This window comes from Galeopterus variegatus, unplaced genomic scaffold, assembly GCF_000696425.1.
Source record: "Galeopterus variegatus unplaced genomic scaffold, G_variegatus-3.0.2 Scaffold1492, whole genome shotgun sequence".
Taxonomy (NCBI): Eukaryota; Metazoa; Chordata; class Mammalia; order Dermoptera; family Cynocephalidae; genus Galeopterus; species Galeopterus variegatus.
Genome location: NW_007727603.1, coordinates 357,004 through 372,965, shown reverse-complemented (window position 1 = coordinate 372,965; position 15,962 = coordinate 357,004). Strand labels below are relative to the sequence as shown.

The window sequence follows — 15,962 nt, the reverse complement described above, 5'->3', positions numbered from 1 at the left end:
TCTTAAGTATTTTTAAACCTTAATATGCTTTTTATTTTATTTTTTTTATTTTTTTTATTTTTTTGTCTTTTGTCTTTTTCCGTGTCCGGCAACGGATCGCAACCCTCAGTGTTGCCCCCGTACCGGACCGGGGACCGGCAACGGGATTGCAACCCTCGGTGTTGCCCCCGCGCCTCGCTCAGCCAGTGAGCAGGAACCGGTCCGTATGTGGGATCCGAACCCTCGGGCGGGAGCGCCGCCGCACCTCCCAAGCGGCGCACTATCCAGTGCACCACCGGGCCGGCCCTTAATATGCTTTTTAAAGAAAGGGAGACATTCTGTAAATGGCATTTAGAAGAAAATATATGAAAGTTTGGAATGAGACTCTCAAATAGTTGCTTATGATGGCCAAATTCTGTGACAAATGAAAAGTAAACTGTGGACAAAAGATATATTCTTTTTTATGGGCAGCAGAATTGAGATACATATTAACTATAAAAATAAAATTTGCCTTGTCTCCAAAAGATCACTGATCATTTCTATCATACTAATAACCTTAGTGATTAAAGTTAACTCCATTGGCTTAGTCAGTACCCTGTAAGCATTTGTATGTATTTGGGTTGAACTGAGGAAGTTAGTGCTTGTCATTCCAACCTGTATCCTTGCAAAGTTGATTAGGCACATTTTAAAAAAGAAAATTTATAATGGAAAATATCAAGCCTATACACAAGTAGGAAGAATTGTATAATGAACCAGTTGTGACAATCAACTCATGGCTAATCTTGCATCCTCTGTGTCCCTCCTACTCTCTCCTTCATCATGCCAGGTTATTTTAAAGCAAATCCCACATATATCATTTCATCTGTAAATATATCATATAGGTCTGAAAAGATAACTCTATAAAACCATAATCACAGAGATATCACATCACCTGAAAACTAGTAGTTCCTCAGGATCATAAATATCCTATGAAGGTTCACATTTTTCCGATTATCACATAAATGTTTTTTATAGTTTGAATCAGAATCCAAGCAAGGGTCTGTATATTGCACACAGTTGAGGTGTCGCAAGTCTCTTTCGATCTATAGGTCCCATTTATATCCTTCTCGTGTGTGTGTGTTTGGGCTCTCTGTCTGGTTTTTTTTTAAAAGAAGTTAACCATAGTTAGTATAACTTTTACCCTATCTTTTTTTTTCTCTGATTGTTTTTAAAATTTTCTCTTTATCTTTGGTTTTTAGAAGTTTGACTATGATATATATAGTTTTATAGTTTTCATTATGTGCATTCTGCTGCTGGGTGTTTGCTGAGTTTCTTGTATTTTTAAGTTTGTTGTTGATGATGATGTTATCAAATTTTGGATAATTTGGCTGTTATTTTTTTTCTTTTTCTTTTTCCGGCCCCATTCTTCTTATACTCTCCTTCTTGGACTCCAATTATATGTGTTTTAGACCATTTGATATGTTCCACAGGTCACTGAGGATTTGTCTGTTGTTTTTAAGTTGTATTAATCTGTCTTCAAATTTACCAACCCTTTCTTTTCTCATCTCCAATCTGCTATTAAGTTCATTCAATCTAATCTTTTATTTCAGGTATTACACTTTCCAGTTCTAGAGTCTTCATTCTGTTTTTTAACGGTTTCCATTTCTCTTCTGACAGTCTCTATCTGTTATCAGTCAGTGTAGTGTAATCCTGCCAACAACGCCAATTGTGGAGCTAGGGCTAGGGTCTGGTGCTTACAGACCCCTAGAGCCTGTTCACAAACCCTTCACACACAGGTCTGCGAGCTAGGTAACCAGACAAAATGGTCCTTGGAGCCTTGTTTGAAGAAGGAATAGTCTTTTTTTTTTTGTCCTTTTTTTGAGACCGGCCGCACCGCGCTCAGCCAGTGAGTGCTGTGAGCGCACCGGTCATCTCTATATAGGATCCGAACCCACGGCGGGAGCGCTCCTGTGCTCCCAGTGCCGAGAGTTCGCCACGGGCTCGGCCCAGGAATAGTCTTTATGCAGCACACACATGTCTAGGAATTAGGCAGTACAGGGGAGAAACTCAGAAACTCAGAAACTCAACTGCTATCAGCAAAGTCCAAAGAGAAACTGAGCAACTGCCAGCAGCGTAAACATTTTCTATTTTTAGACTCGAGCTCTCTGCTGGCCAGCTCTGCTAACTAACTGCAGAACACACAATAGCAATTAACTAAAATATACATGGGTGCACATGTACACTAACCCCACCCACACACAACTTGTTTACAAAGAATTAAGAATGTGCTGCTTGACCCCCCAACCAGACCTGAGCCAGGGAGCCTGACTAAATTATCCTATTTTCTCCACACTCATTATGGCCATCATTTCCTTTAAGTGCCTGAACTTATTTATAACAGCTACTTTAAAGTCTTTTTTTGCTGATTCTAATATCTAGATTATCTCAAGGTCTGAGATAGACAGACCTTTTTTATTATGGGTAACATTTTTCTGTCTCTTCTCATGTCTAGAAAGTTTTTGTTGGATACCAAACAACATAGATAACACATTATTGAGACTCTGTAGTAAGTTAGTTTTGCCTTTAGCCCTCAGCCAGATCCCTTTGTCCTGGAGCATAGCCATTACCCCTAAGGTGTGGCCCTTCTGGGGTAATGGATAGTCTGAGGCATTTACAGAGCCTTCTAACTTGATGAGACTCAAACTCAGAACTCTGTCTCTACTGCAGTAGCCAGTAGCTGAGATTTCTGCTCATGTTTTTTGACCATACAACTGTTGCTTTTCACTGAACTTGTTAGCATCTCCCCTGCACATGTGCTGTTTAAGAGTCAGACAAGAATTTGAGAGAGCTTTTACCAATTTAGTGACTATTCCCTATAAGGCTCTCTCCTTTGTGGGATTTGAAATCCTTCAATTTTCTGCCATTCTGACAGCTACATACTCATCTTCTGACATCTCAAGCAACTTTCTGTACATCTTCTAACTGCCCGGTGCATGGACTAGGGAGTACCCTCGGGGGAAAGCTGTGCAAGTATGGATCTCACTCTGTGCAGGGCCCTTCTTTCAAGAGTAAAATCCCCTTCGGATTTTGTCTGGTTTTGGTCACTCTTAAGAATCTTCAAATAGTTTCTTACATGTATTTTATCCAGATTCTATAATTCCTATCTGTAAAAAGGTTAGTGTGGTATAAGCTACTCTGCCATTGTTGAAATTGGAACTCCTCCTGTCCTTTATTAGATAAGTGGTAGCAGATCATAAATACTTGAATCTTGCTTTTCTTATCTAATCATAGAGCTGGGACAGCAGTCCTTAGCAAAATTTTGAGATACTCCCCATTCCATTTTACAGTTGCATAGTACTCCATTCTTTAGAGATATACTATAACCTATTAAACCAATTTCTTACTGATAGCTATTCCAATAATTAGGCACTTTTGAATTTGTGGCAACAGGTTACAAAATAAACCCTTCAAGGACATATCTTTTTTTTTTTTTTTTTTTTTTTTTTTTTTTTTTTTTCTCGGCGTTGCTCCCACACCTCGCTCAGCCAGTGAGCGGGAACCGGTCTGTATGTGGGATCCAAACCCTCGGCGGGAGCGCCACCGCACTCCCAAGCGGTGCACTGTAGCAGTGCACCACCGGGCCGGCCCAACGACATATCTTTTAATATCATGAACAATATTTCTTTTGTCCACTATCTTATATGATAGGTGAGATCTAATGAAATTTGAAAAGAGGAAAACATCTTCATTTTCTTGTTAACCCTGCCTAAAACTTGAAGAAACCACCACCTCTGTCTCTGTTTACTGATCTGTCAGATGCCCAGATCCCCATTATGTGTTCTTCATACAGATGTCGTCTTAATGGACAAAGGTGATATTTTTGATTTGCTTTACTTAGAACCATGGACAAGTCTTTGAGTGGAACAGGGACCTGCAAACATGCACATCTTTTTGGCAAAAAAGTTCCAGGAACAGACATGGCCAGAGAGACCTCATTGAGATGGGTGTGGAGACGTGTAGAAAGCTCCATTTTTGTGGCAGATTCCTGTCCTTCTGAGCCTTAGGAGGGACACCCAGAGCCACATGTATGCTGGCCCATACCTTGATCCACCTTCTAGAGCTACTCCTGTTGCTGAGCTGTGTACACTTCTGATGTTGTCCTTGCTCAGATGTCACCAGCTTGAAATTTCAAGTGGGGTGGGGTGGAGGGTGGTTTGGGGTATCCATCCATCCTTACTCTTACTTACCTCTACCTGTCTCTGAGCATTTGTTGGGTCTGTGCTCCTAAAAGTTCTTTCATGTACAACAAGATTGTCATTACGTAAGTTAGGGCCTCTGTCCATGCTTAGAGTAGGTTTTGATGTGACTTTGTGCCCCGGTTTTTGTGAAGCAAAGTGACAGGTATTGTAATGAGTGCACAGATTCTAGAATCTGACCAGAGTCTGGTTCTAATCCCCACGCAGCTGCATGACCGTGGGTGAGTTGCTTAACTTCTTAATGCCTCGGTTCTGTCATCTGTAATACAGGTGCAGTAGTGGGATCTCCTGCTTAGAAGTGTCGTAAGATTTAAGCAATAAAATCCAGTACCTAGGATATAGTCACTGTTAATCATTATTATCATTAATACCAACAACTCCTAGAAGTAGAGAATATGAAAATTTGGTTGTGAAAATATAAGTCAATGAAAGCATCTAGAGGGAGATTCCTAAGGACCTTTCTGACTCCGAAAGCTACACGGAAGAGTCAAGTGAGAGGAGGATAAAGAGTGGACGTTTGGCTTCATTGTTTTATAAACCACTGAAAGGTGATTCATGGTATGTTTGTAGACACTCTTAGCTTGTCTAGTGGTAGGAAAATAATTTCAATATGTACATTTTAACTTTTTTTAAGCAGTGAGAGACACCCTGCATCCTGGGCAGAAAGGCACTACGTGCACCTAACACACTCTGCTGTGTCTTGCTTTAGCGCCTCAGTGAGGTCCCTGTCCTGCCAGTTCGCTGCAGTCTGTGACTCTCTCCTTCTGCCCCACAGATAACTGTGTCCAGAGGACCCCCAGGCCATGCGTGGAGAACGTGCACCACAACCCTCCCACCATTGAACTGCTGCACCGCTCCAGGTCCCCCGTCACCACGAACCACCGGCCTTCCCCCGACCCCGAGCAGCGGCCCCTCCGGTCCCCCCTGGACAACATGATCCGCCGCCTCTCCCCGGCCGAGAGGGCACAGGGGCCGAGGCTCCACCAGGAGAACAACCACCAGGAGCCCTACCCTCTGTCCGTGTCTCCCATGGAGAATAATCACTGCCCGCCGTCCTCTGAGCCCCACCCGAAGCCAGCCAGCCCGCGGCAGGAGAGCACGCGCGTGATCCAGCTGATGCCCAGTCCCATCATGCACCCCCTCATCCTGAACCCCCGGCACTCCGTGGATTTCAAACAGTCCAGGCTCTCGGAGGACGGGCTGCACAGGGAAGGGAAGCCCATCAACCTCTCTCACCGGGAAGACCTGGCCTACATGAACCACATCATGGTGTCTGTGTCCCCGCCGGAAGAGCACGCCATGCCCATCGGGAGAATAGCAGGTGAGTGAGTGTCCCCTCAGCGCCTGCAGCCAGCCTCGCTCCATGCCCAGGCGGTGCCCCCCGAGGCCTGGGGAGGGCATGTGGAGGCTTCTGCCTGGATGAGGCAAAATCCCTAACGGCCTGCTGAATGAGCCGCTGGGATGGGGTGGTCAGTGACCCTCAGAAATGTTACAAAACAAATGTCCTACATCCAGCTTAGAGGAGAGTCACATCAGAAGCATGGCTAAGGGAAAACATTGAAAATAAAAGGTTTAGAAGCATGCTGATGGCCCTTCCTGAAGTTTCCAGCAGCTAATTAATGACCAGGCATAGCATAATGAACCGTTGTCTCAGATTCAGGCCTGTAGTTCCAGCCTACAGGCAGTACCTGGGGTGTAGCCTTCACCTTGGGAAGCGGTAGGAAAGGAAAATAGGTATTGGAGCAGGTGTTGCTGGGTCATTTGGACAGAGGAAACCACTTCCCAAATTCTTTTTTGTTATGATGACAAGCCCAAATTTGCTTACCTAAGGCAAGAAACCAGTAGAAACCAGTGAAAAAAAATCTATACACTATATTTTTGCTGGTGTGCCCATAATTTGCATGAAGTCATTCCCTGGAAGTTTAATCCTCTAACCATTTGACAAGGTTAGCTCTTTTCCCAGAGCAACTCTCCACTCGTGAGACATTTGTTGAGCGCCTACCCTGTGCAAATAAATGCAGCAGGAGTAGGGGATACATAGCCGATTTAACACACGCTGTCTTTTTCCTTAAGGAATTTAGAATATCATGGGAGAGACAAAAGTAAAAGCCTAAGATATAGGGCAGAATGAAATAAGTCCTATGTCCCACTCGTTCAGTGTACAAACGTTCATTGAGCATCTACTGTGTGCCAGAATAATAAAGGGCTGTGGAAGCAAAGCGGAAGGAAGATGCATTTTGACTGGAGGACCCAAGGACAGCCCTGCAGGGGATACTCGGTACTGAAATGATCATGCTTTCCATAGTGGGAGGGGGCCTGGAGGCAGGAGAGGACAGGCTTATCCAGGGAACAGTGAGAAATGCCCCTTTCTCCATGAGCTGATGCCCCAGGACAGACCTTGCTCAGACCACCGGCATGCAGCTGTGCTCATAGCAACGTAATGACAGGTACTCACTCCTGCAGGCCCACTGTGCCTCTGCCTCAACTCACTGTCCCTTTTTTATTTGTCATTTGTTTCCAGATTTCTCACTGGCCCCAAGTGCACCTCCAGTGTTGCCTCGATTTTATTGTTATTTATAACTTACCTCAGGGATGTTGAATCAAGAAAATAAAATGGTGAATTAAGATGACTATGTATTTAAAAAGCTGTGAAAAACGAAATGACACGTTTGGGATTCCATTTTAAAGGATGGGGCAGGGTCGTGGGGTGGGAGTGAATGTAATATACATGAGGTCAGCCATGAGCTAACCGATGGTCACATGGCTGGGGATGGACATATGGGGTTCACGTTACTGTTCTCTCTACTCTTATACAGACATTAGGGTTTTTTTACTAATAAAAAGGAAAAAAAAAAACTGGGGAAAAAAGAACGGGTGATAAAGAAGTAACGAGCTTAGGCAGAACTTGTGAATTTCCCCAGATAACTGGAGAAAGAGGATGGGGTCCGTGTATGGCTGTGAATAATATAAAAGACCTATCTTGGGCTTCCCAGGCCAAGACCCTTCTTGTCTATACATACCCGTCCTGTCTTGTTTCTTGCACAGTGTGTACAGCAGTGCTTGACATGTTGCAGATACTTCTTACTTGTCTATAATTCTCAGGACAGCTCTCTGAGGCAGCTTATTACTGCTATATTCATCTCATGTGGACGGATCCTTTGTACAGGGGAAACCATGGAGGAAACAGAGCCTCAGCAAGGCAAAGGACTTTGCCCAAGGTCAGACAGGGGCTGGGTGACCAGGTCCACAGGACAGTCCTTGCTGCCCCCTTAGCTGCTGTCCGTAGTGCTGCCCTGGTGAAGTCTGGCCTCCTTGTCAGGATCTGTCAAATCCACCGCTGTGACACTGTCTTGACCACAGACTTTGGGAATCTGAGATAAGACCATAAATCAAGAGGAATAAATTGTTTAGACTTAAGGAATTAATTTTCCATGTTTAGTAGGTTGTAAATTTTAACATATTAGTCTCGTAAAATTATACCACTTTTTCATCTTATGCCTGAACATCAGAGTTGTTTGGCAGTGGGTGCGTCCCCTCGGTTCAGAAGCTGGTGCCGCCCGCATGATGCACCCTGGAGTCTGTGGACTCCCCCTCTCTTTTGAACACACAGAGAGGAGGAATCTCTGCTGTTCACTATGGCTCTAGGAAGGCAAATATTCATGTAAAATAACCCCAGTGCCCAGGTCTTTGGGGGAATGCATTAACTCCCTCAGTAGGACAGAGTCCCCTAAGACTGATTATTAATGCTCTGATGGTATGTTCAAAAGTGTTTAAATCTCCAGCTGTATGTATTTACTAATATAACCAAATCCAAGATGAACTAATTTAACTGAAAGGCATTGTTTTTCTTAGGAGTAAAATGAGAGAATTGGACTGGATGGTTTCTAAGGTTCCTTCCAGCTCTGCAAGTCTGTGCTCTAACACTTTGTCTTGATTCCGTAATGCTCTGAAGAAAACTCACCACATCCCTAGGCTCCTTCTTCTTTTGGGGTACTCCTGCTTCTCTACCCCAACCCTTCTGGTCTTACTTGGCTACTCAGATCCTTGTATAATTGATTCTATTTATGTAAGGTAGAATCCATTGCGTGAGTCCTATACACAGTGTAAAGTTGTATCATTACTGAACAGCCATAAAAAGTCTCTAAATCTCTATAAAGCATCTGTTAGATGGATGAGAAAACTTAGTTTCTTTTTAAATAAGTACAGCACAGAAAGAAATGAGGTGCTGAATGTCACTGATGAGTACCGGCGCTGGAGAGTACAGATGGAAAGACTACTCATGAAAGTGGATCAAAACACAAAGCCAAGCTCCTGCCACTCAGGTGTAATTTGCCCAGGTACACTAGGATTCTTGTGTTTGGACGCCTTCTATGTTTAAGCTACTGTTCTGCCTTCTTGCGTGGGTGAGGGCAGGTTCAAGAAGATGTAGGACACAGTGTGTATCTGGAAAGAGCCGGGCGCCGGTAGCTATAAAAGTGGAGCGTGTGATGTGCGTCTTAGAAGGGCTCCTATTAGGTCCAGTAGGAAGTCGGGGTAGGGATGTCAGGTAACACTGCAGGCGGGGGTAGCTTTCAGCTGTGCTTAGATGAATGCTTAGAATAGAGGCAAGTGGAAATTAGATCCAGGGGGAAAAATTTCCAGGAGCCAAGCAAGATAGGGCCCAGTGTATTTTTTCTATTTCAAGTAGAAATATAAATCCAAGAGTCCAGGTCTGTCCTGGTCAATTAAAAATCCATCATTTCTTATAAATTCTTTTGGGTTTTTTTTTTTTTTTCCACTTTTCAATATCTCTGAAGTTGGGATACATCACAAGACATTACATGCAAAGCATGACAGTTTTCTTAAGTATAATCAATAAAGAAAATTCAGTAGGTGGTTGACAGGTTACATACAAACCACAAATGAGATCCATTTAAATATAACATGTAGCTTATTTTTAAAGGTGTCCCCTACTTTTCAAAAGATAAGAAGGACCTGCTGTTAAGAGTTTAACAAGTTGGAATGGCCAGCACTTAAGGGAGAGAGTTTAACATAGAACAAGACAAGATCCCTGGGTTCTGTTTTTTATTGAGTAGCCAATGGTGTGTGTAACGATGAGCAAGTTACTTCTTTCTGAGCTTATTTTCTATTTATTATCTTCAGGAAAGGATTCCTGGGAGGCTAGAGGGGTAGCAGGAAGCATCTGTCAATCTTCTCAAACTTTACCTAACAAAAGTTTTACTGGCTTGTGTCCTGCCGGTGCGTTTCATAGCCAGAGTATATTGGCCTCGTGCACCTGTAGGGGGATGAGGCGCGACTCTGAACGATGCTGTGAGTCATGTTTTTAGTAGGTGTTGAAATTCCTTCTTAGGACTAAATGATTTCAAAGCTAGAAGGGTCTTTTACAGATGAAGGAACTGAGATTCAGACAGGTCAAGAACCCAGCCTCGAACTTCTGTCCAGCTTTCTTCCCAAAATGCTTGTTTTCTTCTGGCCTTGGACTCTCAAGCAGGAATTGGAAACTGTGGCCCGTGGGCCAAATCCAGCCGCCACTTGCTTTTGTAAATTGTTTTATTGCAAAGCAGCCACACCCATTTATTTAGTATTGTCGGTGTCTTCATTCATGTTACAGTGGCAAAGTTGAGCAGTTACGGAGATTGTATGGCCAGCAAAACCTAATAATGTCTACTAATTGGCCCTCTACAGAAAAAGGTTGCTGCCCCCTGCTTTACCACATTGTTGCCTTGTGGGGTCCGGATGCTTGGTTATAGGCATAATGTAGGATGCAGATGTAGAAAACACTGTCCCTGCTCTCCAGGAATCGCCTGCATTCTGGATGACGAGGCATGTCTGAGACATGTTACAGGTACACTAACGAGTGGTGTAAGAGTAGACACGTTCTGGACTGCAGGCTATGTTTGCAGACCCACCCAGAATAGTTACAATAACATCATTAACATAAATAAAATGCGGCTAAGAGAAATTGTTTCTTTATACATTTGAATTATGCAGTTCTTCATTCATTCATTCATTCAAAAATGATCATGCATCTACTATGCACCAAGCATTGTTCTAGGTGATAGAGGTACAGTGTCTCTAAGTGCCAAATTTTGCATCTTTGCTGACCTAAGGCAATACCCCTGTTGTGTCACACCATCAAACAGACTAATTTCCTATTCTGGTTTCAGATACAGACAGCTAAAACTTTTTCTATTATTATTATTGTGGTAAAACATATATAACATAAGAATTTCCATTTTAAGCATTTTTAAACATACGATTGCATGGAATTAATTACATTCACAGTGCTGCATAACCACTATAGACAGCTAAATCTCAAGGGACATTTTTTAAGTTATTTTGGTTTTCTCTTAAAGTTTTTAAATTTCATTTAAACCTGAGCTGCCAGATTTTCTGTCTGCTTGTCCCTTCCTTGGCTTTAATCCAAAAATCTGCTGAGGAAGAAGATTCATTGGTAAACCGAGAGTTGTTTTATAATCCATTCTCAGCCCCTCATTCACTACACAAGTCTGGGGGACTTCAGAAGTCTGTACAGATTTGATTGTTCAAAGTCCATGACCCACCCAAATAGAGAATATTCTCTTTCTGTTTATCTCCCAACTTTTGCCAAAGTCTCTCTATCTTCTTTGCAAACCCGAACTTCTTCCTGGTTTGTGAGGCTGTCATTGACTGGTCGGGTCACCAGTCCTACAGCAGGTAAGACAGGAACCCAGCTCATGGTCTCCTCCCCCCCTACCCTCTCATAACCCTCTTCACGGCAGTCTTTCAGATCCTTAAAGGCAGTCTTTTGGGATCTTAAAAATATGTTTATTAAATATCGAGTTTACATCTTTAACAGAAACCAAAGATTCTAATCAGGGACACATCAAGTCTCCTGTGTTGCTTATTTGCCACCTGACCAAAACAACGAAAGTTCTCGATTTGGTTTATATTGACTGGATGAGATATGTACACAGTGAAATTCAATTTGGAAGCCTCTACTCTTAAGTCAGATGGAGAAAAAGTAGCTAGAAACTCCAGGGAGACATTTGGAGGCTCATCTGCAAGGGCTTCGAGGAGCAGAAGTCACTCTGTATTCTGACCTCCTGCTTCTGTCTCTACTTCCTCTGCAGAAGTGTTTAGTGCTGGTGAAATCAGTTCCAAATGAAGCTCATGGACTTGAGCCTCATGGGCAGCCCTACAGGCTTAACGTGAAGTCTAAAGGGACTTGTATGACAATGATGGGACAAGTCCCATCCCTGGGCCTTGCTGGTAAGGTGTGGAGGTGTGCATACGTGTGTGTGTGTGTGTGTGTGTGTTTGCACACATGTGTGTTTGTGTAGGTATCTGTGTTTGCAAGAAAGAAAAGACAGGGTTGTGGGGTGTCTCCATGAGCCTGAAGGATTCCAGTTTTTTAGCACCAACGGAAAGAGTCACTTCCTCCTGCCCTGTCTCAGGGAGGTAACCTTCTACAGGCCCTACAGCCCAGAACACTCTAGAGCTCCTGGCGCAGGGTCTAGTTGACAGACAGCCTGAGCTGTTCCTGGGGAAGCAGTGTGGACCTGTGGCAAAAGTTTGGACTTGGTGTCAGCAGGATTTAAATCCAGTTCCCAAGAAGAGGTGCTTAATGTCCCCAAAGCCTCCTTCCCTTGTCTGTAATGTTGAGAATACCCATTTCTGGGCACTGTTGACTGTTGAGATAATACTGTGGATATATTAGCAGAAGTGGGATAACTACTAAATGTCAGTGTCCCTGATACTAACAGTTAGCTCTGCTTCACTGCAGAGCTGCCATACTCTGGATCTAAGGGGCAATGAGGGGAGGGTGTGGGTACAGCCAGGACGGCTGCCCTCCGGAGCTGGCGCAGGACATTGACAGGGAAGGCATGCGCATGGCACTTCTGTTTCAAGCGATGCTAACTGCAGAGTGCTCCACTTCAAGGCCACCCTAGCTTCCTATGTCCTTGGAGATTTACTTCTGTGCCTCTTCTTCCCCTCCTCTGAGGCTTTGCCTGATGTTCGTTAGGAGGAGATGGATAAGATGGTGGCGAGGGCCTGAAGAGCTTTGGGGAGGGGAGGATCTGTCACTCCAACAGGAATACGCCAACCGGCTGAGTCACTGCACTTTATTTTCAGTGGGAATGACTGAGACATCAAAGAGCCCTGAAAGAAAAGGGCATTTCAGGACAATATTTTTAAAAGATAAAGCAGCAACAGCACAGTGGCTGGGGGGAGAATAGTAGAAGCTGGAGGAGACTGGTAATTCCAGTTTGCTTAAGGGTGCACACTGCTGTCCTGCAGTGTCCCTGCCTCTGCAGACCCTAGAGTGAGTTCCCAGGCTGGCCCACACCTGAGCAGAGAAGAGTCTAGGGCGGCATCCAGCTGTAAGACTCAAGTTTCAGAGACCAGTGTGTCCCGGTCTTCTCCACACCTTATGCAATTGGATATGAAAAGGTCTAGCCTCGTTTGCAGCCATGGTTCCTCTGTCCCTGGTGAAGCCAGGAAGCCCAGCTTTGTATTCTTTGCTTCCGCCGCTCCTTCCCCCAGTCAGTGTGCCCCGATGCACATATGGTTTCTGTTTTCCTAGCCACAGCAAGCACATGCAGTTGCCCACTGTAAACACCTCTGCGTATCAACCCAGAGTTAGCCGCACTGGATTTATCAACTTTGTGCTTCTGGGGAGTGGCTGATCTAGAATGGAGAAGGAAAAGACAAGACTGGGGGCAGATGGTCCCTGAACGTTGTTAAACCCATGTTTCTATAAACAGAGTTTCTCAACCTCAGCACTCTTGATACTTTGGGCCAACTAATTCTTTGCCATGAGGAGTTGTTCTGTGCATTATGCATTATTTTAGCAGCATCTCTGGCCTCTACCCACTAGATGCCAGTAGCACCCTCCATCCCAGTTGTGACAACCGGAAATGTCTCCAGATATTGCCAGATGGGAAATCTCTATCCACCTCCACCCCTGTTTAGAGCCACTGCTGTAAAGCATAGTAGCAACTTTCCATTTTGAATGTTACTTTACCTGTTTTGTTGCTGAACTTGAAATAAATTTATTAATTCTTAGGTAATAAATTTTAAAAAATTAAACAGGGACACTCATCTTCTCTCTGTTGATAATTACACCCATGGAACTCTGGTTTACAGACAATATATTTAAGACAATATAAAATGACTTTCTTAGAAGCTTTCCTGAAATTTAAATTAACCACCATCATTAAGCTTTCTCTTTGTCAAACACTTGATTTGCCTACTCAAATTTTTTAAATACCAGATTTGTCTAGCATGGTTTTTTTCTTTAGAAACCATGTTGGTTATGTGTAAATTGCCATCTTTTTACAACCTCTGCTCTGTGAGTTTATACAATGAATCTCTGGTAGGAGACAGATGTGGGAATGAAAATATTTCTCCTTAACCACAGGAAGGGATTTTTTACAATGCCTTTTAGCTGCAGATACCCAGCATACCTCACCCAGCAGGAAAGAGAGAGAACTTGCTTTCTGTAGTTGGAAAATGGCACTTTACTCCAGCTAAACCCTTTATAAACTTCTTCTCATGGAAGAGACAACCCAAATAATGGACATTTCTTTAAAATACCCACATGCCTTGATATAGAAGAAAGCCCTTTAGTTTAAGAAAAACACATTTAAAATTAATACTTTGTGATACAAAAAATATTTTTTACACATGCATGTTCAAGTGCTTTGTAGTGGTATCAATAGTGGTATAAAAGCCACTTGTACTCTGAGCTGGAAATAACTGCTTTATGCCACAAAATTCCTGTTGCTACCTCCATTTGTAACTGAGTAATTCAATATGTCTTGAATGTCAACATTTTTATTACTCAGCAAATGTTGGGTTTGCTGGATTAAATGTCATTTAAAATGATCAGTTGGCAGCTTGTTTGGGGTTGTTTTCACATTTATGAAAGTAAAGGTTTGCAAGATGCAAATATCCTTGAAGCTTACAGTTTGCTGGATTAAATGTCATTTAAAATGATCAGTTGGCAGCTTGTTTGGGTTGTTTTCACATTTATGAAAGTAAAGGTTTGCAAGATGCAAATATCCTTGAAGCTTACAGGTACAGTCTGCTCTCTGGTAAGCCCTACCTTCATTTGCCATCCAAAGAGTAGATAACATTCTAGATCCCATTTGGATGCATCTGCAAAACCAACATGGTACCCCAGTGCTGGTTAAGCCCTTACTTGGAGAAGTGGTCTGGTTCACGTTTCACTGTTTTATAAGAAATAGGATGTACCATGACAGCAAAAGAGAAGTGACAGAGATAATGCAGCAAAAACCCTTGTGCAGATGGGGATGGGAGAGGAACCACCCACTTTAAGTTTCAGCTCCGCAGCGGGCGTCTGACTGGAATGCCCCCTGCCTAGAGCTGAGAGGACAGCTGGTGTCTCACCCATCTTCATGCAAACAGAAAATGTCTTTATATCAAACTGTAAAAGACAACCAAGTGGTTTCTTTTTTTTTTTTTTAAAGATGACCGGTAAAGGGATCTTAACCCTTATCTTGGTGCTGTCAGCACCACGCTCTACCTAGTGAGCCAGCTGGCCATACCTATATAGGGATCCGAACCCATGGCCTTGGTGTTATCAGCACCACATACTCCCGAGTGAGCTACGGGCCGGCCCTCCAAGTGGTGTCTTTATTGCTAAATTTTATTAAATTGAACATACTAGAGAATCACATTTCCAATCCAGATGAATCCAAAGGTGTCGTCAGCCTTTTTGCAATGAAAATGACTGTGACCCTGTAGAGGGACAAGGGGGATGGTTATGTGAAAACCACCTTTGTTTCTTATAATTTACTGGCATCTTATATGATAATGTTGAGTTTTGTCAGATGTTCTCCAGTTGGAAGAGATTGCAGGAAATTAAAATGTATCTGCCATTTAATGGTAGAACCAAAACTGAACAGTTAAACCATACCTCACTTCTTATCTTAGTCTGTTTGGGCTGCTGTAACAAAATACCATAAACTGGGTGGCTTATAAACAACAGAAATTTATTTCTCACAGTTCTGGAGGCTGGGGATTCCAAGATCAAGGGGCTGGCAGATTCAGTGACTGGTGAAGGCCCATTTTCTGGTTCATTGACAGCACCTTCTTGCTGTGTTCTTATGTGGTGGAAGGGACAAGGGGTTTCTCAGGCCTCCTGTTTAAGAGTGCTAATCCCACTCATGAGGGTGGAGCCTGTGTGACCTGATCACCTCCCAGAGGTCCCATCTGCTAACACCACAGGGTTAGGATTTCAACATGTGAATTTGCAGAGACAGGAACACTTGGACCACGGCAGTTCTCTGTTTGCTGTTTGGAGTGAAGGTGATACAAGACCAGGAGGTACCCTGAGGGGTAAAGACACTGGCCTAGAAGGAGCTGAATAGGCATTTCTCAAAGGAAGATGTGCAGATGGTCAACAGATACGTGAGAAAATGCTCAGCATCACTCAGCATCAGGGAAATGCAAATCAAAACCTCATTGAGATACCATCTCCCCCCAGTGAGACTGGCCAGTATCAAAAAGATAGAGAATAACAAATGCTGGCGAGGATGCAGAGAAAGGGGAGCCCTTCTACATTGTGGGTGGGACTGTGAATTAGTGCAGCCATTATGGAAAACAGCATGGGGTTTCCTCAAACAGCTACAGATAGAACTGCCACATGATCCAGCAGTCCCACTGCTGGGTGTACACTCAAAGGAATGGAAATCATCATGTCAAAGGGACACCTGCACTCCCAGGTTTATCACAGCTCTA

General features: G+C 43.4%; 1 protein-coding gene across 1 annotated transcript in view; it reads left to right on the top strand.

Annotated features, from left to right (window-relative positions):
• Positions 1–15,962, top strand: part of ETV6 (ets variant 6) — a 36,280-nt gene that overhangs the window by 10,029 nt on the left and 10,289 nt on the right. The window contains exon 2 of the mRNA XM_008577325.1: positions 4,990–5,535. Within this exon, the coding sequence (XP_008575547.1) occupies positions 4,990–5,535 (546 nt within the window). The remainder of the gene's footprint in view (positions 1–4,989; positions 5,536–15,962) is intronic.